Here is a 25,151-nt window from a genome sequence, read left to right on the forward strand (position 1 = left end):
TTCCTACTCCTGATCTTTCTAATCATATTTTTTCTCCATTCCCGTTCTGATCAGAGGCAGGAGGCTCCACATTCACCATCGGAAAATCTGTCTGGCTTTTATGGGCCATTGTCTTCAACAACTCTGTGCCGGTGGAGAACCCGAGAGGAACCACGAGCAAGATCATGGTGCTGATCTGGGCCTTCTTTGCCGTCATCTTTCTGGCCTCTTACACTGCTAACCTGGCTGCCTTCATGATCCAGGAAGAATACATTGACACAGTTTCAGGTCTCTCGGACAAGAAGGTACCTCACCACTCGAATACTGATTAGGTTTAAAGAAGCAGAAGGAGAATTAATGTCCTCAAGTGAGCCAAATCCTATGCATTTGAATGTTAAATTGATTAAAGCATGGGAATTAAGGAATGAATAGAACCTCCTGTAACATAACTCAATTACCACTTTTCCTGGCCACACAAAAGACGGTCTTAAATGTTACTGTAAGTCCACAGACTTCTCTCTTTTCATTTTAAGAGGGTAAGTAGTGTTGTAAGTAAGTCTGGAGAGTGGACAGAAATAGGTCAGACAGATTGGTGCACAGCCTGGTGTGTCTCATGCCCCGTCTTTTTCCTCCCTCACCCTCTTTTCCTCTCATAGTTTCAGCATCCAGAGGAGCAGTACCCACCTCTCAAGTTTGGCACGGTGCCCAATGGGAGCACAGAAAAAAACATTCGCTCCAACTATCCAGACATGCATCAGTACATGGGCAAATACAACCAGAGAGGAGTGGAGGACGCCATCCTGAACCTAAAGACTGGGTCTGTTTGCCACTGCCAAGCCAATTTTCACACCACATGCTCGCCTTTAATTTTCCAACCACTGAATTTCAAATCACGCCGTGCTGTGCAACTTGTTGTTTGTCAGTTTATGGTCTCTATGAACTGATGTGCACTTTAGACATAGAAATCAGAAATGTGAGCAGCAGGAAAGATGGTGGAGATCAGAGCCAAAGACTGCATCTGCAATGTGCATCAGGACATTTTCAGACAGAAACATGTTTTCATTAATTTATTTACTATTTCCATCCCAGCTAAGTTATCTGATCCACTATTATTTCCTCTTTTTTTTACTGTTTCTTTATTTGGAAAAATACACAAAACAAAGAAAAACACATGCCTTTGTTACATTGTTTGTTTTCCCATTTTTTAAATAAGAAAATCTAATGGTGAGTGAGGAGGGGACCAATGAGTGGTTCTGTGAAATCTACATTCCAGGGTGTCGAGAAAAAATGGGCCAACATAAACCAATGACTAAAAACAAAGACGATCAGTCCTCATCACAGATGCAATTATATGAACTCGGATGTGACAGGTTTTACATATTCAGTCCATTTACTCCAAATTGAATAAAATGTATCTATTTGCACCTTGAGTGAATAGGACAGTTTTTCCATTAGGAATATATCATGTACCGAGTCAATAAATCATGTGCTGCGCCAATCCAGCCATCACTGCTCAGATTTTAACCAATATTTCCCTTCTTTTTTCTTTTTTTTTATCTGGAAGACCCCCTTGCTTTTTCTTTAAATCAAGTCAAGGTTATTTGTAGAGCTCATTTTAGCAACAAATCAGTTCACTGCACTTTACATGATAAATGCATAACACAGGCAGCAATTATCAGACAAGCAATAGAAATTACATTTTGTAAAATGCTATTATCAAAATGATCAAGAATAACAATCACCAAACACATCAATGTTCCAGTTATTATTAATTAAAGACAACTTTTGACAAGTGGGATTTTAAACAAACTTGGTGTTTCAGCATTTTTGCGGTTTTCTGGAAGTTTGTTCCAGATTAGTGGAGCATAAAACTAAATGCTGCTTCTCCGTGTCTGGGCATGTTCTGGGGATGCATAGTAGAGTTGAACCAAGTAGGCGTGAGTGGTCTGGAAGTGTTGATACAATGACAAAAGATCTATTTTGATTTTGATCAGATGATGCACTGCATTTTTCTAGTGTTAGTGAGATGTGAGCAGCAGCGTTCTGGATAAGATGCAGCTTCCCAATTTACTTTTTAGGCAGACCTGTGAAGACACTGTTGCAGTAATCAATTGTACTGAAGATAAATGCATGGGGGAGTTTTTCAAGATCTTGTTGGAACATTATTTCTAAAATACTGAAAATGTTCTTCAGATGATAAAAGACCGACTTTGTAATTGTCTCTATGTGTCTCTGAATGTCCAAGTGAAGGACCCAGATTTTGGGCCTGATCAGTAAAAGCTAAAGTTGTGTGCTGACTGACTGTTGATTTTTTTCCTCTGTTGGTCCAAAAATTATGACTTCAGTTTTGTTTCTATTCATCTGAAGAAACATATGGCACATCCATTCACTCATTTGTTTGCTTAGCACTTCAGTGTCTTCATAGTCACTTTGTGTAGTTGTACTGTATAGCTGTGTATCATCTGCATAGCTATGGTAACTAATGATATTTCTTGTCATAGAAATGGAAAACTATATCAATTAATTAATAATTAATTTATCAAATAATATTTTACCTCAGTGCATATGAATGGAAAATAGAACTAAACATAAATATGCAGTTGGCATACAGGCTATAAGAAAATTGTCTTGTCACTCAGGAAGAGTAGTGGACAGAGGCTGTGCTAAACATGGATTACATTATAATTTACTGCAGCCTCAGCTAAGCATCTAGGCTAACATGTATGTCACACTACTGCATTTAGCCTTTTGTTTCAATGTCCTCCTTCAACATGACGCCATTGGAAATAAAGAACGGTGCACAACAACGGCATCAAGCATTGTGACAAAAAAGATTATGGCACAGGCTACATAAAGTCAATGGGCAATGCTCTTGGATGATCATTTCTGTGATCCTTTTTGAACAGATTCTGTTCAAACACTTTTGATACAACTATCCAAAGATGGAGTCCAGTCATCTGTGCTGTCTCGGCGCACTTTAGCTAATGTGTGTTAAATGTGCTATTTGAAGCATGTTAATTGATTAGATGTACCATGGTGCTCGCAGTATGCATTCCTCTTTACACTCCCATATTGCCTATCCATGCAATTAACACTGTAGAATATTCAATTAGATTACCAGATAAACCAGCCACCCACTGATTATTTGGACATGTTGAAAACTGGTGTCACACGAACGCTGCAGCCTACATATCATGTATATTAGACATGCCCCACCACCGCACAAGCAACAACTCAGATGCAACTTAGATGACACAGCAACGACCCAATAAAAACTTATAGATACTTCACTCTACTGCAGAATGTTTATAATACAGCACAGTGGGAATTACGCAACATTGATCTGCAGTAATTCCCCAATGAGTGCATCAAAAGCCTTACACAAACCAACATCACAGGTGTTAATGTCCCACTAAATCCCATTCGTTTCCTCATGTTGAAAAACAAAAAAAAAATTTTTTTTAAATTAAAAATCTTTGAAACACATCATGGCAAGACAGGAAATGTTTTTACATGGATAAAAAATCTGTCATAAGACGGCTACTCACTCTGGTTGTTGTTGGTAAAGCTATTTTTACTTGGCTTGACAGCCACTTTCAAAACTCAGAAGTACAACAACACTATCTCAAACCATTAACATATTAACATTGTTCATAATGTTGTTTTTGTGAAGAAATATGTGTGAACAGTTTGCATTCGTTTAGCCAAAGCCATAACATCACAGCTAAATGTTATATCTAAACAACACTTTTTCCGACACTTCAGAAAGCTGTTCTGAGGAATACACCTTATTCAAACCCTGACATTAAACTAGTACAGCTGCACTTTTAGACATTGAGCATTTATATAACAGAGATTTTAACTCATTTTTTTTATTTCTACATTAAGGAATCTGTACAAGTGAGGATAGAAAATGTAAATTTACCCCAAAGTAATACGAAGTAACAAATCTATTATTTGTGCTACAATCAATAATTTAAAGTTTTTTGTAGCTGGTATTTTTTGGTTAATCTTTCTTTGATTTATGGTGCAGGTTGTGGTGATCACAGCAACCAGATGGTGCAGATATAGCCTGCTTTTATTTCTTGCTTTTTTTTTTTCCTTTTCCATTTTTTATGTTCTCCCATTCACACGAACAGACCATCATCTAGAAAGGCATTCTTTTCAACTCCAACTAACATTTCACATCTTTTGTCACACATCATGCTTTGCTGCACAAATTCTCCCACCTTTGTTCTTTCCCTCTCCACCTTCACAGCTATCTCTCCGCGCATACAGTGTGAGCAGCGTTTCCCTTCTTCAGTTTTCCCGCAGATTTTCCATCACTCCTCATGTGTTGGTTAATCCCAATTTACTTGATCCTAAGCCTCTGTCGTGATCCACACTGCTTTGACACCGCAATTATAACTCAGCGCTAACATGTACTGAATGTATGAAACTCAAGCTTTCTCTTGGAGGATTTTTTTTCCCCCTGCTGCCTAATGCTTACATTTTCTCTTTTTTTTCTTGCTCTTTAGCTGCCCTTTTTGTGCTATAGTTCGTTTCTCCATCTCTTATTTTGATCCTTTCTTTCCCCTCCTTGTGCGCTTTCTCTGTGTGTCTGTATTTAAACTTTATAATCCTCATCACTCTCTGCCTCTATCCCGTGTCTTTTCCACCCTGAAGTGTGTAAATCTGTCCCCCCTTTCTCTGTCGCTCCCTGTCACTGCACCCTTCATTTCGTAAATCTCCTCAGCCCCCTCTGCCGTCTTCCTCTTACTCACAGATCCTCACCTGATTTCTCCCTTATTTTATTCTCCTTGTGTTTTCACTCTTGCTGCCAAACCTGCTTTACCATTCCACCCTTTCTGCCTCTCCTTGTCGTTATTTAACGTTTTATGCCCCCTCTATCATTCCTCTTTCCTTGTCTGCTATATATTTTTGCACCCCAGCTGTCTTCCAAAGCACATTGCAGAGATATACCTCCAATCAGTCCCTCCATCCAAGTTCCACCTCTCTTACATTAAATGATGAATGAATTTTGCCTTTTCTCTTCCACAGGAAGCTGGATGCTTTTATTTATGATGCTGCAGTGTTAAACTATATGGCCAGGAAGGACGAAGGCTGTAAGGTAATGACTGAGGCACAGATACACATGCTTTTGTTTTTTGTTTTTTTGCTTGGCATTATGTGTCTTTCAGTATCTGCATGTTGTCCTTTCTCCAAGGTGATGACCATAGGCTCGGGGAAGGTTTTTGCCACCACAGGCTACGGTATCGCCCTGCACAAAAACTCACGTTGGAAACGTCCTCTTGACCTGGCCCTGCTGCAGCTAGTGGGAGATGGTAAGACCTATGGAGAAAGGGGAAGGTTTTAATGAAAATAATGAGCACCATGACCAGCTTATAGGGAAGGTTATGCCTAAGACAATAAGGTTGGGAAAAGAGTGACAGCCTCGCATGAGGGTAGGGGGTGAATAGAGGACACAGGGGGTAGATGAATGAGAAGATGTCGAGGGGGAAATATGGGGCATGTGACAGCGGAAAGGTGTTTTGATTGTGACAGAGGGCATAATGATGTGTAGGGAAGGGCTGATGAGACTTTTAAAAAGGTTTGTGAGCCTCTTTATTGGGTTGAAGACAGGATGATAAATAAAAGGGGGAGAGGAATATCATTTGCTTGGTGGTAAATGTTCTCGTCGTCTATCCATTCCTCCTGTGTAGTTATCTCGCTCTTTTGTGCTTTCCCTTTTCCTCTTCTTGCTATTGCAAAAGAAAAAAAGGGATTTAACTTGAGTGAGTCACAGTTGTAAAAAGTCGCTTCTTGTTTGTTGACAGATTTTCAGAAATACAGATTATTTCAGACTGACAGAAAGGCTGAGAGGAAAAAAAAAAAAAGCAACACCTGAAAATACCCTGATTTGATGGAGCAGCAAACCGAGGAAGCATATATACAAAACACTGGATTAATAGTTTATTGATAGCAGCAGTACCTTGCAAAAGTTTTCATACCCCTTGAGTATATTTGGGTTTTATGCCATATACCAACACCAAGCAGCTTTTCACACCAACAAATTGATTATTCCTCATTCCCTTTTACACAATGGTTTAGTCTGTCAAATTGAATAGAGAGCATCGGCGAACATCAATTTTCGAGTCTGTTTGATTCAGGTCACCCCGTTGGATCAATATACATTGATTTAAAGCACTTCATTGCAGCCATGGTTGCATGTTTAAGATAATGTTCCTGTTAGAAGGTGGACCTCCATACGTCCTCCTATCAATTCTGGAAAATTTCTCTCTTCCTCCTGATGAAGCAAACCTGCAGCATGACTTGGCCACCACTGCGACTAACCATGAGGATGGTGTGTTCAGGAGGATGTGCAGTCTCATCTCCTCTGGTTTTATAGCTTTGAAGTTGTTTTATTCGGATATTGAATTGGTTTATAACCTAACCCTCCTTAAATCTTCTCCAAAGTTTCTTCCCTCGCCAATCTGTTGTGTCCTTTGGTCTCAGTCAAGCTGTTGGTTCACTAATGTTCACAGCCTAGCAGGAATTATACTGACACACTTCTTTGTATGGTCTAAAACATATAACATCTACAGATGTTTGAAGCTACAAGGTGAAAAAATGTGACAAAGTTCAAGGCATGTGGGTTCTTATGCAAGGCCCTGCATGAGACTATCACAGTATGCTGTTTAATTGTATCTACAAGTGGGACACTCATGTTTGACAGAGGGAATCTGTTTTTAGCAACGGTCGTCAGTACACTAATGCTTGATTATCATATAACACAGTCTGCCACACACATTTATTGTCTCCATTGGATGGGGCTTGTTTGGCTTCTCCTCATGCTTTAAATCAGCTTTGCTTATGGCATGGCGGACAAAGCCCTTTAGCTGTTTCTGGCATGCCGATGCTTGAGCTGCTTACCCTCTGATAATGCCAATTTGGTGCCAAGATCTATTAAAATAAGACTGGCATCTGGAGCTGAATTGCTCGACCTGTAAATGCGTGCCTGTGTGTGTGCGCGTGTGCGTGTGTGTGTGTGTGTGCGCGAGGCAAGGAAAAACAGAGAGCCCACTAGCCCTGACACATGCTGCTTCTTCTTATTCCTTTGGTTTTGTGTTGTAAAAGTCCTGAACAACATCAGATTAGAAGAGTATTAGTTTCTTTGGATGTGGAAAGATTGGAGGGAGGGGCTCACATTCATCATGCCCTCGAAGGCTGCATCTTTTTAACGACATCTGAAGATCTCAGAAGTTGCACCTTTCACCAGACCGAGTTGTGTCACGGAGTTGCATCATTATAGCTCCATGCCTTGTGGAGCTGTATCATTTTACCAGTGAATTAAAGGATGTATGAAGACTTTTAATCCCTATATTGTTCCTCTTGTTGCTGTCTCTGGTGATTTACATCACAGCTTTAAGAGATGGCGCACTGATCTTACTACATTTTTGCTTTTTTTTTTCCTACTTTAAAAAGAAAAATAGCTGAGTAGTAAGAATTATTCCCCCCTACATTTTATCAGATCCACTCTTTTTTTTTTTTTTGCATCCTATCATGACTTTGACTCCTTGAATATATTACTCAGTGAGTAGATATTAAAATGCGAGAAGATGATGTTTCAGCTCTTGGCCAGCAGGACTTTTTTTTTTTTTTTTTCAGAAATCTTGTGATGAATGCAGAGAGGTTTGTCATGGTGAGATAAAAGCGCAGCATTATACAGGTCATGGTTTACTGATCAGCAACTGCGAGGCTCGGTGTCTCTTGGATGTGTGTGGCATCCAGCCACATCTGGCATACCGCAAAATGCAAACATGCTCGCTGGTGCTTGCACATTTACATATGCAAGCGTGCCACACACACACGCACACACACACACACACAGCCGCTGATACAGTGTCCTTTGTTGAACATCTTTGTGGTAAACGGCAGGCTTTGCATTTCCAACGTTGCCAGCCCTACCTGAGCTTGTCTGCCAGAAACAACATAGGTGGAGAAGAGGATGTGATACACCTGCCAGATTTGGCAAGCTTAAGTTGACTGTGACTGAGAGGTAGGAACGACTGCCATCTCAAAGGTTAAGGTGAGGGTGGTATGGGTTGGAGGTGAGACCGTAAGAAGCAGTGGGCAGCTCTTGCATGAAAAAGGACAGGGTATAATGCTCATCATGCTCACATGGGAACATAACTCATCAATCGACAGCAAATAGGATGTTCATATATGCTCTTTTTCATTCTGCCCTGGGCAACTGCCCACATGGCCCATACAAAAAAAAAATGCTGCTGGTGAGGAGAGTCTCGGATTTAAAAGATGAACAACCAGGAATAAACAGCAGCTGATGCAAGAAAGGAAACATGTGGCTCAAGAAAATCACTCAGATTTTCTCAGTTGAGGACAGAAATATGACTTAATCTGCACCCTTCAGTCAGACCCCTGTTGTTTTCACATTAGTGCGCAGAGCCACTTCTGGGGGCCTGCTGCAAATTCACGGTTTATTGCAGTTGTAAAATCTTACACTTTAAATGTTTTAAAACTGTGTATTATGTGAGGAAAAAGTAAGCCTTAAGAAGAACTGACAAGGGAGGTAAAACAATTTTTCAAAATCTCAGTGAGCTGCAGCAAAAGCAAATGTAACGAAGGACGATGAGGAACTGGGTGCTTTGACTATGTTATACAGTTTTTTTTAGCTTTGTACTATCCAGGAATATTTAATATAAAACAATGGATAAACATCTGAGAACGCACCCCATGCCTACTGTTAGAGCCAAGGAAGATTTGCGATGCCTACCCGAGCCTTTTTGTCTTTGGATCGAATCAGAAAAACTTTGAAATACCAGATATTCAAAATTAAAATAGGTGCTCTGGCAGAAAACCTAAAACAGGTCATCGCCCTGTCTTTCAAAATAACATTGACCCAAAACATGCGGTAAAATCAATACATAAATGATTTACCAGATACAAAATCAATATTCTTCCTCGACTGTTTCAGTCCAGAGACCTGAATCCTATAGGAAACTAAGGCGGGTCCAACTACAGTGAAGACAGTGTGGAAATGAATAGAAAATGTCAACAATCCTTTTCTCTTTAACCTTGAGCAGTGATATAGGATAAAGATTATGAAGCCACTTACAGTGGCTTCATAATCCACTATTTTCTGTACAAAAAGTACAGAAAAAAAAAAAAAATCAAACATTGGTGTCCATCTCCACTGCGTGTGTTTTGTGAATATTTCTAAAGTCCTTGCTATTAACATTACAAAAAAACACATGCATGCCCCACTGAAGTTAGAACACCGAGAAGAGAACCCCAATTTGAAATTCTGATATGGCTTCAGTGCATTCAAAGCTCAGTAAAACTGGATTAATAATAATTCAAAAGTGCCAACAGTTTATTTGTACTTTTTGGTCATTTGTGAATCATTAAACATCCTCAAACTCTCACTTAAGGCCAAAATTCTGCATACATGTGACAGATTTAGATTTAAAACTAGTTTTATTTTCCAAAAAGTTTGTTTCTGATTGAAAATGAGACGGGCATCTCTGAAAACATAAAGTGATGTAAAAGGAATATATATTTCAAAGGAAGACAATATGTTTTTTTTTTTGCGTTTTATTTTTATTAATATTTTGACCCTTTTCAATAATCAGTGAAAGAAATCTTGATTTTCATTACGTCTTCCAGGTCTCTCTTATGAAGCTGACCAGTTATTTGTGTATTTCTGGTAATTTAATGCTTTAACTTTGGTGATAAGCTCTACAGCGTTCAGATTTTAAGGACTTCTTGGAATAATCCAAATCTTTAGCTCCCTGGATTATGCATCCGATTTAAGTTGCTGCAAATCATTAATAATAATACACAAAGACAAAACATGTTGGTAAATTTAGAAGATTCTTTTAAACCTAAATCGTGAATAGCTTTAAACTTGTGTTGCTGTCAGCAACTGCAAGAGTCTACAAAACTTATTGTTTTCCTATTGGTTTAAGATGAGTTTCATGTTAGTCCCAGTTTTAATTTCAATTTCTGATCACAGCCTGAGTAGCAATATCAGTAGTAGTTCACTATCCTCTGCTTCCACTTCTCCTGAGAGGTTTCCAAAATATTCTGTACTGCACCTCCCTTTTAAGTAGTGTCATGAAGGAAAGATTGATGTGCTAATCTTACTTACTGTTTTCACTGCTTCGGCCTGTTAGTTGATATCAAAATTTCCCTGGAGTCCCCCTGATAGCAACCCTGGTACCACCAGTGGGCCTTGTACCACAGATTGAAAACCACTGAATACTATCTTAATTTTATTTTTTTTTATTTATTTATTTATTTATTTTAGAAAAAGGGGTTGTATAAAGATATAACAGCAGGGTTATCGATATTTGAATTAACGTTAATTTTGTTAAAACAAACTAAAGGAATTCTTTAAGTCAAGATTAATTTTCAGCAATAACAAATTAATTTATCTTAAGGTTTTTCCAAACATCCTTACCAAGGTGCTAATAAACATGGCTGGCAGTGAGTTTGTGTTTGTTTGCTTGTGCCAGAGACATGAAGCTGTTACCTGCGCCTGCCAGTGGGCTGCAGCATTACTATATCCATCTGTTGCTGTAGCTGGAGGCCACGGCTGATTGGCTAATGATGTTCAACAGAAGACATATTAGCCAGATCACACAGATGACTGAATCAGCTTCAACTAAGCCTCGCGAGCAGAGCTAATGATGGCTCTGCTCGCGAGCGCACTACAGTGCGCCTTTTTTTACGGCGCACTGTAGTGCTGCGAGTAAATCCATGACCTGCCAGCTTTTAATGCCCACTATAGCCAGTAAAACGTAATATATTTCAGAAAAAGCAACATGCAGTAAAAGCAACCTTCAGACCTTATGCTTGCAGTGCAGCTCATGCTAGCATAGGTAATATTGTACCATAAAGCTCCCATTACCAGTTCTGTGCCTCTTTGATTCAAATGTGAATCATATGCAGCATCCTATGGCTGTCTGTCACTATGGTTACACCAGCAACCTGTGCAGCCAATCACAGTACTTAGGGAAACACAGGTTTGTTTTGCCAGTTAGATCAAAAATGAAAAAAAAAAAAGAAACCAGAGTTGTGGTTAAAGATGCTGTGCTTTGTTCCTTGTAGTGCAAAAGATGGGAATCTTGATTCCTCTCATAAGCCACCACCTGGATGGTGGCTCTGACCACCCTTCCAGGACAAATGTTTGCTTCTTTACTTGTTTTTCTCCCCTTCCTCAGCCAATTTTCTCTCTAATTCCCATTTTTTTTCCTTACCTTTTCTCTCCACTCATACTTTCCAAGCTGAGGAGTGCTCCACTGTCATCTTTGTCACGATGACACAAATTCAGCCTCTGATCCTCCATCTATGTTCCGCTTCTTTCAGCAACGTCTAACTCTCTCTGTCTGTCTCATTTCCCCTGACGCCTCTGTGGACGGAGAAAGAATGCCGCTCGCTCTCCGTCTTTACGGGGCATTCTTCCCAACTCTCTCATTACCCCTCACCATCTTGTCCACACTTGTTTCGCCTATCCAAGCATCACTGTGGCTCCTGGTCTTTCTTTCTGCTCCTCTTCTCATTTACTCTCTGTTACAATGTTGAGATTAGGTTGTCGATGCCATTTTAGTTCTTGGTCCTACTTCATTGTTTTAGACTCTCCATCCCTCTTTTTCTAAGACATCGTTGTCTTTGTTATACCAAACACACTGCCTTATTTTACTGACCTATGACCATGAGCAGTCACCTTGAATAAACAACACGCAACAAGCAAGGCCCCATTTTGCATTGCTTTTTGTTTTTCTTTAAATTCTGTTTATATTCTTCTTTCGGCACCGTTTTTCATTTTATAGAACTCAGCATCTTAGAACCTAGACAAATTTCTTCACCCAAAGGTGTCCAATGATAAGTGTAGGAAAATAAGAGAACTTTCACCCATTCATCTGTAGTCTAGACCCACTTATTCATGCAGCATTTCTACCAACTGCATTGCTGTGTAGCCCCTAAGGAGACAAGGCAGTTTCAGAAAATGATCATATCGATTATACCATTGCTTAGAATCAGTTTTATTCTCTCTGCTTGCATTTGCTCAGACACTGTATTTGCCAACTACCTGACATAGCAACTCTCAATCCAAATATCAAGGCTTTGATCTTAAGCAAACAAATGTGTGAACTAAACTAGGTCTGTAATTGCAGTCTTTGTTGACCCCCTTAGTACCATCATGTCAGTGCCGTCATGATTTGCCATTAGTTTGTTTTTTTGCCCTTTAAACCTAATTATTGCACACACAGTAATACTGAATAACCTGAAAGATGAAGCTAAATTGAACAAAGAGGCAGAAGGACTCACTATAAGCACTTTCTTTGGTAATGCTAAAATCCAGTCAGCCTCTTTACAATTTTGGTCATAAGAGGGTGAAAGCACCACAATGTTCTGATGTAAAAATGATCTTAATTCTGTTTAATTTGTTAGCCAATGAAATAGTCAATTAAAACATTTGTGCTGTTCTTTTGGTCACTTACCAGCTGAGAGAATTGTTAGAAGCTGCAACATTGGAACAGCGGAAGATTGCTCATGTTATAAAACTCAAAAATGTATTTAAGAAGCCAAATACGCAAAAGAAAGTTCAAATTGAGTTAGTTCAAATAGTTATTTGACCACCAACTTTGGATTAGCTTACCTTGGTAAATTGAGGGAGATGTGTGTTTTTGATTGACACCAAAAAAATTTAATTGAATTAGGAAAATCTTTCTGTACACTACAAATGACTGCTGACATGCAGTCAACCATCATTGCTTCATACAAAACTCCCAGAAAACATTCTTCAGCAGAATCCTAAGGATAACTTCATGCTTTAACAAACATTGCAGTGTCATTTTCAGTTTTGACCATAATTGTGAAGAGCTTGATTGGAATCAATACTTTGTAGAACATATAATTTCCGACATTGAACATTAGCTCGGCATAACTAATTTTGGACTCGAAGATCAACCTCGATTGTTCTTTGAGCTCAAACAGACAGACCACAGATCTTAGTACAATACAGGCAAATATCTGGATTGTCTTGTTCATTGCAAATATCTGTTCAAACAGGTGACTTTTTAGCTTTTTTCCAACTAATTGTGCACGTCAAACCTATCAAAACAACCTTTTTCTCCTAACATGATCATTTTCCTCTTCTTTCTCTTGTCTGTTATGCTTTTATTCTTTTATGCTTCTCTGTATTTTCCTTCTTCATCTCGTTCTCCTCCATCATTCTAACCGTTTGTCCTTTATCCATTTTCCTCCCCAGATGAGATTGAAATGCTGGAGCGCCTCTGGCTGTCAGGTATCTGCCATAATGACAAAATTGAGGTGATGAGCAGTAAACTGGACATTGACAACATGGCTGGGGTCTTCTACATGCTTCTGGTGGCTATGGGCCTCAGTCTGCTGGTGTTTGCATGGGAACATTTAGTCTACTGGAAACTGCGCCACTGTATGGCCACTAGTTCTGGGAAGTTGGACTTTCTCTTGGCAATTAGCAGAGTAAGTATTTGTCTGCTGCTGATATTTTTTTTTTACTTTCATCATTTTTGCATGTCACACTCACTACCATTTCACCATTTTGATGTGAAGGCATAGTTATGTCTAATGATTTTCAAATTTCATATATTTTTGCTGTTTTGACACTGAAAATGTCTCTGATTTGTTGCCACATCAAACATATTTAGATGCAGTTGATCAGAGTATAATACAAAAAACGTGCACTAAATGAGGATTTTATTTCTAAGGAAAAAGTTATAGAAACCAACCTGGACCTAGTTTATTTGAACAGATGTGGAGAAAGATATGCAGTTTTCTACAGATTTTGTAAATACAACCCAATGGGTTTGCATTTTTATTTGCTCCCCTTGTTAATTTTTAATAGAACCAGTTTTTGCTGTAATGTATTGTATCTATCATATTTGCAGGTGTAAACAAATAATTATTTTTCCCAGAAAGGCTAAAGCTTGGGTAGGTTGGACATGCAGCACCTGTAAACACAAATTCTTAAATCTTGATGCAGTTTATAAAAAAAAAAAAATTGTTTGTCTCACTGGATTTGGTTCAGTGAATTTTCTCCTACATATTTGGGTGACTTTTGCCAAAATGGAAACAGAATGTTGCTTGACTTTCTTTTAACAGTGGCTTTACTTCTTGCAAATTATCCATTAAGGGCAGATTTGCAGAGTGCACGCCTTATAGTTGTTTCATAAAATCTCCTGCAGAGTCTCCTGCCTGAGCGGAGGATCTCTAGATGGATCTGCAGCTCTTCCAGAATTACCATGTGTCTCTTGGCCGCTTACTAAATTAATGCTCTTCTTGCCCAGTTCATGTGTTGAAAGGCTTGAAAGGCATATTCTCTCCATTTTCAGATAATGAATTGAACAGGGCTCTGTTAGATGTTCAAAGCTTTGGACATTGTTTTAAATTGCTTTAATTTCTCCCCAAGTTTGTCTCTGATCTGTACCTTGTTTTATTTAAGGATCAGAGTAAAGGGGGGTTTTCTGATTCTTATTGCAGGACGTTTTGAAAATGATGTTTCTCTCTTTGCACTGGACAGTTATAGAATAATTTGTGTTTTTATAAATTAAAATCAACAAATGCATAATGTTGGTTGACTCATGGCAACATGTGGAAAAGTTCAGGGGAATCATGTAACCCCATAGAAAGCACCGTAAATTAAAAAAAAACTATTATATACCTGTTAAAATTTTTTTAGAAAAATGTGAAGAACAGACTTTAGTTCAAACTAGAAGATGTATTGGAAACAGTATTTTATTTCCATTTTTACCAGTTCAACTCCTATTGATCCATCACTAAAGCTCTGTATAAACACTGCAGCTATGTGTCTTATTTTAGGCAACAGTTTGTGGATCTGTGTCGTCTTAGAAGTAAATCCGTCATTGTTTCTCTGTCTCTTAGGGCATGTACAGCTGCTGCAGTTTTGAGGATGAAACAGCACCAGGTGGATCTAAATCTTTGCCTTCACACCACCACACCGCAATGGTGACTGTTCCATCACAGCCACATGTCGTTTCAACAACTGTGACCAACCCAGCAATTGCAATGGCGCAACAGCAGCAACAACCACAACAGCAGCAACCACCACCTGTCTACAAAACACCTCTACCAGGCTCTCCTCCCACTGTGGTACATTCTGGGTCAGCTCTGGGTTCTTCTAACCCCCCCATTGCTGGTGCCCCCCTCCCTTGCTCCACTTTCCTGCCTCGACCAGATCGAAGGTTGGCAGTAGTGGATCGCTGGAGGTTGCCTAAAACTGCTACAGCCACCAACCCATTGGCTGTAAGAGGGGGCATCACTGACATGGGGCCGTTTGCTCAGAAAGTTCCACAAAACTGGGCTACAGCTGCTGGAGGGGGTGGGGGACTCGATGGCTATAAGAGATATTATGGTCCCATTGACCCTGAGGGACTGGGATCCTGCATGGATCAGCAAGCAGGGTCCCAGACCCCCAAGACTATGCCAAGGGGCCACCCCCAACCCCCTCCAGCGAGTGTGGCCTTCTATTCAGAGAAGAGCATGGACCATGGGGTGGGGAAGAAGGTGGTGGGAGGTGGCGGTGGAGGTCAGGGGAAAGGGCCTGTTAAACCTCTGGGCACCCCCAGGCTGCCTCCTAAGAGTCAGGCCCCTCTACCTCCTACACCTCCACTGCCACATCCCTCTCCCCCTCTCCCTTCATCCTTCTGGAGAAAGCGGAGGCCCAAGAAGCCCAAAGAGCCTGGGGGGCCACTTTATGAGAACATTCTGCCTCTGGGGCGAAGGGGAGGAGCAAGAGATGGAATGAGGGAAGGAGGAGGAAGGAGGACCCGCCCGCTTTCTCCTCCACTTTCACTTCCTATACCAGTTCCACTGAGCCCCTCCTATACTCCTCCGTCTCCTTCTGCATCTTTGCACTATACGTCCTCATCCTCCACGTCAACCACCTCATCAACGTCAACGTCTTCATCTGCCTCATCTTCCCGCTCCACCTCGCCCACCTACTCTTACAGCTCCTCCAGGAGCACACGAGACAGGACTGGAGGAATTGATGGAGAGGACGACGACGACGATGAAGATCTGACAGAAGAGTCAAGTCTTCTCCTTGGGAGGGGAAGAGAGAGGGAGCGCTCTATCATTCGACCACGTTCCCTTAGCCACGGGCGCTTGCCACCACCAATTCCTCCCAGGAAACCACGCACATCTTGGGGTGACAGAGAAAGGGAACGAGAAAGGGAAAGAGGCGGGAGCCAACTGTCTCAGCTTCAAGAGTGGTGGGCAAGCTGGAGTGAAAGGGAGAGGAGAGGAACAGGTGGAGAAGCTGAAAGGCTGAAAAGGGAAAAAAAGAGGAGGAAAGAAAAGGAGAAAGAAAAGAAGAAAAAGAAAAAGAACAAAAAGAGAAAAAAGAGAGAGGAGAGAGAAAGAGAGCGGGAGAGGGAAAGAAAGCGAAGGAAGGTGAAAAAGAAGAAGAAGAAGGCATTAAAAACAAAGAAAAGGAAAAAGTCTACTGGGGGAAAACGATCTGAGCCGGAAGAAGGCGATGTAGAACAAGAGAGGGAAGGGGAAGCTGAGAGAGAAAGAGATGAAGGGATACAAGACTACTCTTCTTTTTCTGCCCAGTATGGGAGCACATTTGGAGAGAAGGGGAGAGATTCTTGGGAAGGAGACAGAGAAAGAGGTAGGGGGGAGGATGGCAATGACAGGGACGAGGAGGACAGTGGGAGAAGCAGGGAAAGGCGTCCCAAATCCTCACACTCTCATAGACGTCGAATCCCCAATAAGCGCTACTCCAACTCTAATAAGTTTCCTGCTTCTGTTAAATTTTGGATGAATGGAAGAGGAGATAACTCCAATACCACCCCAGTGTCCCTCCACCCACTTCTTCCATCATCCAAGCGGCGAAAAAGCGGCGGGATTGATAGAGAAGATAGTGGTAGAGTCGGTGAAAGGCGTCCTTTGTTGATGCATTATGAAAAAGAGAAAGCACAGACAAGAGAAGGGCTGTCTTTCCATGAATGGGACTCTGATGATGATGACGACGATGATGATGACGACGATGATGATGAGGAAGAGAGAGACAGAGTGAGGGAGCGGGGAGAGGACAGGGGAAGGAGGGTAGGGAGAGGGGCTGTCTCTGAATCTGAACGGGACAGAGGAAGGGTGGAGGACAGCTACTCGGATGAGGGTTCTTCAGGAGAATTTGGTCGTTTTGAAAGATACTGGGAAGAAAGTGCAGGAGGCACTGGCACTGGGATTGGAGGCATAGGTGGAGGAGGCTGGTTCTTTGGTACCTATCCCTCCAGAGAGAAAGGGGGAAGCATCAATAGTCGAGATGATTCGTTACTGGGAACTCGGGCAGAGGGATGGATTGGTGCTGATTTCTGGGGATCTGGGCCAGGAATAGGTTGGGCATCTGGTGGAGGGAGTGGAGGGCTGGGCTCACAGTGGCCACCACCCCCAACAGCCTTCCCTCCACCTAGACGATACTGGTCCATGGACAAAATTCCTGTGAAGGGAGAAAAAAAGTGGAAGAGTGGTGGCGGAAAGAGAAAAGGACGAAGCAGGGAAAGACTGGATGAGGGAGGACGGTCAACTCTGTGTTCCTGCAGCCTTTACCCACAGCCCCATCCTTATCCACATCCTCATGGCCGTTCACAAACTTCTAACTCCAAGAGAAGAGCATCAGGACTTTCCCATAGCCAAGAAGAGCTTCTTCCCCACTGCCACAGCTTCAGCGGGGGTTCTCGTCCCAAACCTTTGCCTCCCAAACCAGATTCCAGTCAAGCCAAATCAGGCAGCCAATCTAACCTCAGCCTCAACACACAGCCGACAGACCATCAGCCACAGCCCTCACCATCACCACCGCAGCAGCCATCCTTGTCACCCACCTCGCTCCCCATGCCCATCGTACCTCCACCCTCCTCAGCCTCTGTCTCGCCACCAGCGGGGGTAGGGATGGCAGGTCCGGCTCAGGCTTCAGCCAGTGCCAAACTCCAATATCAGAGACTGCGCTCTGTGCCTCAGCCACGGAGGTTCTACTCTCCCCACCTACCACTCAAAGCCAAGAGCCTGTGCTCACGTCGAGGGTCAGCCCACTTTTCCAGCCTGGAGAGTGAGGTATGACAGGGGGAGACGAGAGAGGGAGACGTGGGAGCAAGCACCAGTGCTGCTGAAAACCTCGGCGCCATGGCAGCTGGAGACAGGGACGACAGCAGAGAAATGGCTGCCTTGGTGACCTTAGGTAATCGGTTAGCAAGCATCACTACAGGAACAAACATGGACAGAGACTCTGTTGCTAACAATACTCTCGGTGAGAGCGACACTACTGCCACCCGCTCCATTGTACGCGTTCTTATGAGGGCGACAGTGAGGTGCCACACCAGGGTGAGCTACATCCACCTGGATGGTTCCTACGATGAAGAGAGTGAAGGTGAGGCTGCATCACCGGGGACTTCGACCCCAGAACTTCTCTTATGCTCAGAACTGAGCTTTGTGATGTCATCTTCGGTCCTTCTCCCCTCCCCAAATCACAACTGTGGATAACAGTAGTCTCCAACTTGTGAGTAATGATGTCATGTTTGCACACATACACACCTACACGCATGCGTGCACACGCACCCACACACACCCACACACACACACACACACTCACATGCACGCACTCGGACACGAAAACACACACGATATGCTCAAAACGTCTCCCTCCCTCTGGCTTTGAGTGGAATGAGGAGAGACCCACCTTCTCTCAAAAGATGCCAGTGTTTGGTCATCATCTGGCTTCCTGTCCTCATTGGCTGATGGCTTTTGACCTGGACTGGTGGACTGCTTCTTGGTGTCTTCTTCCCTTTTTTAAGATAAGCAATGCAGTCACTTCTCATTCACTTTCTGCCTGCTCACATTTCAATGGACAGTGAGCACAGTGCTACTTATTTGCCTTTTGGCCTCATGACACCATCAGACCCATCTAGCTCTACCCCAGGACCATCTATATGATGTCATGTTTTACTAGATGCCCTTTTAACCAGTCAGACTGAACAGGAACTTCTTTTTCTCTACTGCGTTGGAGCTTGTCACGACACCTCTGGTTCAACTGGAAAAATATTACCAAGTATTAAAGATTTTGAACAACAAACTCATCAAAAGAGGAATAACATGAAGAAGAAAAGACATGTAGCAGAATTTCTTTTCATGTCTGTCTATATATTTATTTTTTATTCAGACCTCTCGCCCTATCCCCTTCTTTTTATTCTATTAATATATTTCTCTGACTGTGTTAGTGTTTTAATAAGTAGGAGGCTGGATGTGGCTAGTGTTGGAGGTGGGAATGATTTCCAGAGCAGTGCTGAAATTTCACCCAAATTTTGAACTTCAACAAAATCCTATTTTTTTTTTCCCTCTCCATATTTGAGCAACTCTTAACTCAGCCTAATCTAAGTGAATTCAGGAGATGATTAGTGTAATATCTGTAATTGGCACTAGATGGCTGCATAATATTTAAATACAGTCTTTGAAACCGTGGTGCAGGAAGCTGAAGATCATTCAAGTATTTGTAGATGCATTACAGATAGCAGAGAGGATGCAGCTTTGGACATAATTGGTTCTGTGTAAGTGTCCAGTCAGGGTTTATTCCAACATATTTTCAAGCCCTCTTTGGATTTTAATATATGTTGCCACCATTCTGTGTCCTGGTTGAGCCGGTGGATGATGGATTATCTGAAGCACAATTCCTCATTGTATTTTTTAAGACGTGTTGCCACAAGTGTAAATGCACAATATTAAGGTAACATATTTTGCTGATACAGCTTTTCGCGTAACGATAACAAATGTTGCTGGTGTAACAATAAGCTTCACTGTAACCAAGAGTCAAACAGTAAAATACCAAGACACTTATGCTGAGGTAGTCATGTGCTTTGTCTTATATCTTTTTTTTTTTTTGGCAAATAAGGCAGAACGACTTACTGTGAATGTTTCCAGGTGCATACTCAGTAGCTGAGCCTTCATTGAATGCAGTTGATGATGATGCTAACTTTTGTCAAGATCATTAGATGGCTATTTGACCTAAAGCAATATTCCCAACTGAAATATGACAGGGATGCAATGGCACATCATTCTGTTTGCTTTTTGTCTGATTTAAGCAAGATAAGCTGTTTGACCCAAGAGATATAATGGACCATTTCTTCAGTTGTAGTTAGTATGTACCTGGTTAAGCCTCACCTCATGCTAACCTGGATGTTTTTCTGTTTCTGCACCTCCCGTCCACAGGCAAAGAGAGCTTTTCGTGAAAAAAATAGTGACTTTTAAGCATTGCAACAGGGCCCACTTTGCACCTGCTCTGTGCAAAAAAGAAGAAAAAAAAACACAAAGGCAGTGGAGCATTTTTCTTTTCTAATGGAATATGTCATATATAAATATATCTGTCTCGCTTTTTTCTTGACTCTGCTTCCATTAAATGTCAAATGTAACTGAGAGGAACGAGTAAACAGCTTCACAGAAGACATGACCTGTAATTGTTTAGGTGGATTTTTTAGGCTAGCCCTTCTTCAGTTTATGCTCAGGTTATTGTCATTTTGAACTTTAGTTTAGTTATCTTTGACATCCTTATTCCCTCCTGTTGGAGATGCATAGTTATTACAGCGGTTTTGATTAGATTTTTGCAGATGCAGGTTTTTTTCTTTTGAAATGACAGGAAATGTGTCTTCTAAAAAAATGACTGAAGTAGGGTAATAGGGCCAAAATTTACAGCTCTCAACTTCAGTTGACAAATTCTAATAAGAAATGCTACATGTTAAAGATAGGGTAGTGATATGTAGCATGGTACGTTCTGTGCCACAAGCCATCTACTTTTTAGCTGTGCCGGCGCTATTTTCTTAACTTTAGTATATCTACTTCATGTCTCACACTAAGACCAGCCACAGCCCAGCCATTCGTCTATTGTAGTTGAATGTAGCGTCGAACTGATGTAGCAAAAGGACATCTACTTACTTTGTAGCTTTTTTTTTTTTTTTTTTTTTTTTCTTGGATGCTGTTTATAAAGGCTCAAAGGACGGGACAGGGGGGAGGGAAATGACCTGCCTTGCGAGGGGCTGTGCATCGTGTTTGTGCATGTCGTCACAGATCGGAGGGTTAGTCGACCTTTTCACTTTCCCTTTTTTTCCCCACCCCTTTGCCCTTCTAGAGGCCAGACTATACCTTTTATCTGCATACGGATTGCTTTTCTTTTGTGCCTCTATGTGGGGCAGTTTTTAAAACAATGTGTTTTAGAGAAATGCTTTTGCTGTTTCCCATCATTTGGAAAAAGTCCCAGACTATCTGCATGTTTCGCTGAATGAAATTGTCGAGATTTGTAGTTTGAGGGTTGGTTTAGGTCGGGTTGTAGGTATGCTAGGAAACCAGGACAGCCACCTTTTTGGTGAGATAATAAGCTTGCTCTGCTCTGCACCCCAGCAGCGGAAACCACGGCAACAGCCCGACTGTTTCCTGTGTCATCGAACACAATTATTTTCAACCAATTAACAGGGCTTCAACCTGGTGTGTCATTGAGCATTATTGATTTCTATTGAGGCACTAATACTTAAGTCTGTGACTGCATGAACACAAATGACTCTTAAAAAACCCTCTGGCTTATTTTTTATTTATTTAATTTTATGCTGAAAAAAAAAGAATATATTGAAATATACTATGTTTTTGAGAATGTACCATGTTATACTGTGATTTAACTGAGATATTTTATTGTATTCAATCATCATTTGAATTCTATCATTTATCTATAAAGAAATATATATGTACAAATAAATATATACATATATATACATACAGGTATATATATATATATTAGTTCAGTTTGGTATATTTGGAGGAAGTGTTAGATGAAATAGTTTTAATGTTTTAGCTTTGTAGCGATTCTAGACACTGAAATCATTTTTGAATTTTGATTCCTCCTATATGACTGTGAAGACATTAGTGCCTGTGACAAAAAAGACAAGTAAAAGTCAAAAACTCTCTATTCATCTGTATCTACTATGGCTATCAGTCCGTCACACCTCTAGTACTACCTAACATTACATTTTCTTGTTTTTTCTTCTGCTTTCTGCTCTTCTCTTCTCTTTGGTTGTCTTATTAGCAACCAATGGACCATCAACTTCTTTTAATTTCAGTCACATGACGGTCACATCTCCTTGTCAACTAACTCCTCCATCGACTTTTGTCTGTCTTTTGTTTTGGATCGCGTTCTTTTTAAATCAGATCATCCCTCTGTCTGTCTCTCACTTAGCAAAAAACAGAGACCAGTAGATACTGTGTTCTTGCTCCTTTTGGACTGATTGTTGATGATGGCAATGATGACGATCAACTCACTGATTGATAAAACAATTCATGAACAATGTTACTAGTACTGATGTGACTGACGTGTGTATTTGACGACCACACCACTGTAGCAAGTCTGGGCTGTACCACACCACCAGCAAGCAAGTGGGGCCTCAGTTTTTAGGTCATACAGCATAAAGTTCTTCATATTGTCCAGCGTGCTGGTCAAATATATTTGAGCAGTGTTGAGATTGGTAAATTGGAAGACGAAGCAAAATTGAAAAAAGGCATGCTGAGGGGAAGTATACCAAACTGAAGTGCAAAAATATTCTTACCCCATGAATATTCTCACATTTTGCAACTACAAGCGGCTATTAGTTTTAATGAGAATATATAATGCTTGATAGACCCACAAAAAGCAGTGCATAATTGTGAAGTGGAAGGAGCGTGATAAATGTTTTTTTTGTTTTTTTTACATGTTTTTACAACTAAAAATTATGTAAATTTTTCATTGTCCTTTTTAATCTGATATCCTGAATTAACACCCAGTTTACTGCTACCACAGAGAAGTATTTTTTGGGGGAAAGTTTCTACTGGTCTCTGCCCTTGTTTCTTAGCAAAATAGCTTTATGTTAGCCAGATTGGATGGAAAATGTCTGTAAACATGAAATTTCAAGTCTTGCCACAATTGGATTTAGATTTGGGCTTTGACTGGGCCACTCAAACACGTACGTTTTGATCCAAACCGCTCTATCTGTATGTTCAGGGTCGTCGTCCTGGTGAACCTCCACTTCAGGCTCAAGTCTTTTTCAGCCTCCAACCCCTTTTACACCCATCAACTCTGACCAACTTCAGTATCCTTGCTGAAGAAAAGCACGATGTCGCTACTACCATGTGTCACAGCGTGGGCAGTGTGTGAAGTTTTAGTCTGTTCTTTGGTGTTTGTGGTGATGTTTGTTTATAAATATTCTCTGACAAACCTCTTAGGCCTGAGGCATTTGGTTGCACTGATTTTTATTAAGGGCTATCAGAGTAAAGGGGGCTGAATACAAAAGCAGGCCACGACTTTCAGGTAAACATTTTGTAACCACTTGTCAACTATGTACTGCTTTTTGTTGGTCAGTCAGATAAACTCCAAGTGTAACATGTTGAAGTTTGCAGATGCATCATGACAGAATATGATTCAAGGGCTATGAATACTTTGGCAAGGCAGAGTAGCAGCAGCATTTCTGCTGAATATACAAATCTAGACTGGACTGGCCATGCATGGAATGTGGAAGATGGTTGGAACCTTATAAAATTGTTTAGTTAGTTAATGCTGTCTTGCATGTTATTCCAGAAGCATTTTTTAAAATCACAGACGGACCAAAACATGTTTCTACAAGTTAGCCTGTGGTTTTCCATGTTTATTTTATTTTTTACTTTGACTGTTTCACATTCGGCAAAGCCATGATTTATTGCATGAGCACAAGTCAGCGGTCGACTGTGGCTTGACTTTGTGACACTCTCCTTTCCTTGCTTTTCATTTCCCACAGTTTCTAAAATGCAGACACACGCTTTTGCAGTACATGCATGTTACTGCATAACGGACACATCGCCCAGGATCCTCAACCTCTTTTAACACTCAGCTGCAATTGAAATCAATGTCTTGTGTGATTTGATTAGCCCATGTGAGCTTTGCAGAAGCTTAAAAGTCATTCAATATCGACTCCAGTTTTTTTTTTTTTTTTTGCCAGTGTCCATTCAGTAACATTTAGTCCACCTGAAGGGGCTGAGAACCTTCACAATAAATACACCGCTTGTTTGGAGTCGTCTGTCTGTGTTTTTACATAACTCTCGTCTGATGTCTTTCCTTGCCTTTTCTCATACATCAGTTTCTCTTAGGGCTGTCAAAATCAATTTGTTTTCCATTTCTGTCTTGCTTTCTCTGTAATTCATGTTTTTTTTTGTTGTTGTTGTTGTAATATGCTTTGACTGATTAGATTATCTCTTTGGTCTAAAGGGAAGCTTCGAATCGTCCAGTCCAGTCTAGAACAGTGCGCTGCAGGTCAGTGAAGGACCAGAGTTCCTAAGAGATCCTAATGCAGCCTTAAGCTCATCTCCCCCCCTCTCTCTCTCTATCGTCCCATGACCTGTTAACCAATATGTGTGGTGCTCCAGAACTCAAACAGGGTCCTCATAGGCTGAACTAGCCATGAACTATATCAAGGAAACATAGGAGCATCACACGTAGCGCCTATCAGGTCTCGGGCGTGCATGCTGCACTGCAGAAAGCTTACTCTGTTGCAGTTGCTGTGAGCGGGGCACATATATCTCCCCACAGAAAGCAGCGTGTGCTCTCCCCACCGTACAAGGCCCAGTTTTGCTCTAGTAACCTTGCCAACACCACAGGCCTACTTACAGGTTGCTACGGCGGGTTGCTAGAAGGGTGATGTCGCTCCTAGCCCAGACTGGTCTGGTCTTTGCCCTATTTCAAATGTGTTAGTTTATTTGACATTGTCTGTCTGGGGTGGGGCTGGAGGGTCAGTGCTGCACTTACTTCCTGAGAATTGCTTCATAAAATATGATTCTCTCTAATGATTGGTAGTGGTGCCGTGTCTCATTCCGTTTCTTTTGTCACATGCAATTATGAGTAAGAGTTTTTGTGAATGCTTCTCTGCAGAATGTGGTTGAACGCGCCTGTTAACCTTGAGAAGGTATTTTCTGTACAAGCCGTTAGTCGTTCAGACAAAAAAAAAAAAAAAACACACTTGGTGTCTCCTGATCGGGAAAATCACAACAAAAGAAATGTGACAAGTGGTCAAAAAGACAGGTGGTGATTAATATTCAACATGTTGGCATTATGCATTTTATAGGCCCATAGT

The 25,151-nt window shown here is 41.2% G+C and overlaps 1 protein-coding gene across 3 annotated transcripts in view; it reads left to right on the top strand.

Annotated features, from left to right (window-relative positions):
- The window catches only part of grin2db (glutamate receptor, ionotropic, N-methyl D-aspartate 2D, b), an 84,405-nt gene extending 59,373 nt beyond the window's left edge, over positions 1-25,032 (top strand). For 2 of the 3 annotated variants that reach the window (XM_007550021.2, XM_016670483.1), the window contains exons 11-16: positions 55-284; positions 636-796; positions 5,020-5,089; positions 5,186-5,303; positions 13,256-13,491; positions 14,911-25,032. In XM_007550021.2, the coding sequence (XP_007550083.2) occupies positions 55-284; positions 636-796; positions 5,020-5,089; positions 5,186-5,303; positions 13,256-13,491; positions 14,911-18,108 (4,013 nt within the window). In that variant the 3' untranslated portion in view covers positions 18,109-25,032. The remainder of the gene's footprint in view (positions 1-54; positions 285-635; positions 797-5,019; positions 5,090-5,185; positions 5,304-13,255; positions 13,492-14,910) is intronic. The other variant, XR_001661836.1, reaches the window with a different exon arrangement.
- The last annotated feature ends 119 nt before the right edge of the window (positions 25,033-25,151 follow it).

This window comes from Poecilia formosa, unplaced genomic scaffold (genome assembly GCF_000485575.1).
Source record: "Poecilia formosa unplaced genomic scaffold, Poecilia_formosa-5.1.2 Scaffold34, whole genome shotgun sequence".
Classification (NCBI taxonomy): domain Eukaryota; kingdom Metazoa; phylum Chordata; class Actinopteri; order Cyprinodontiformes; family Poeciliidae; genus Poecilia; species Poecilia formosa.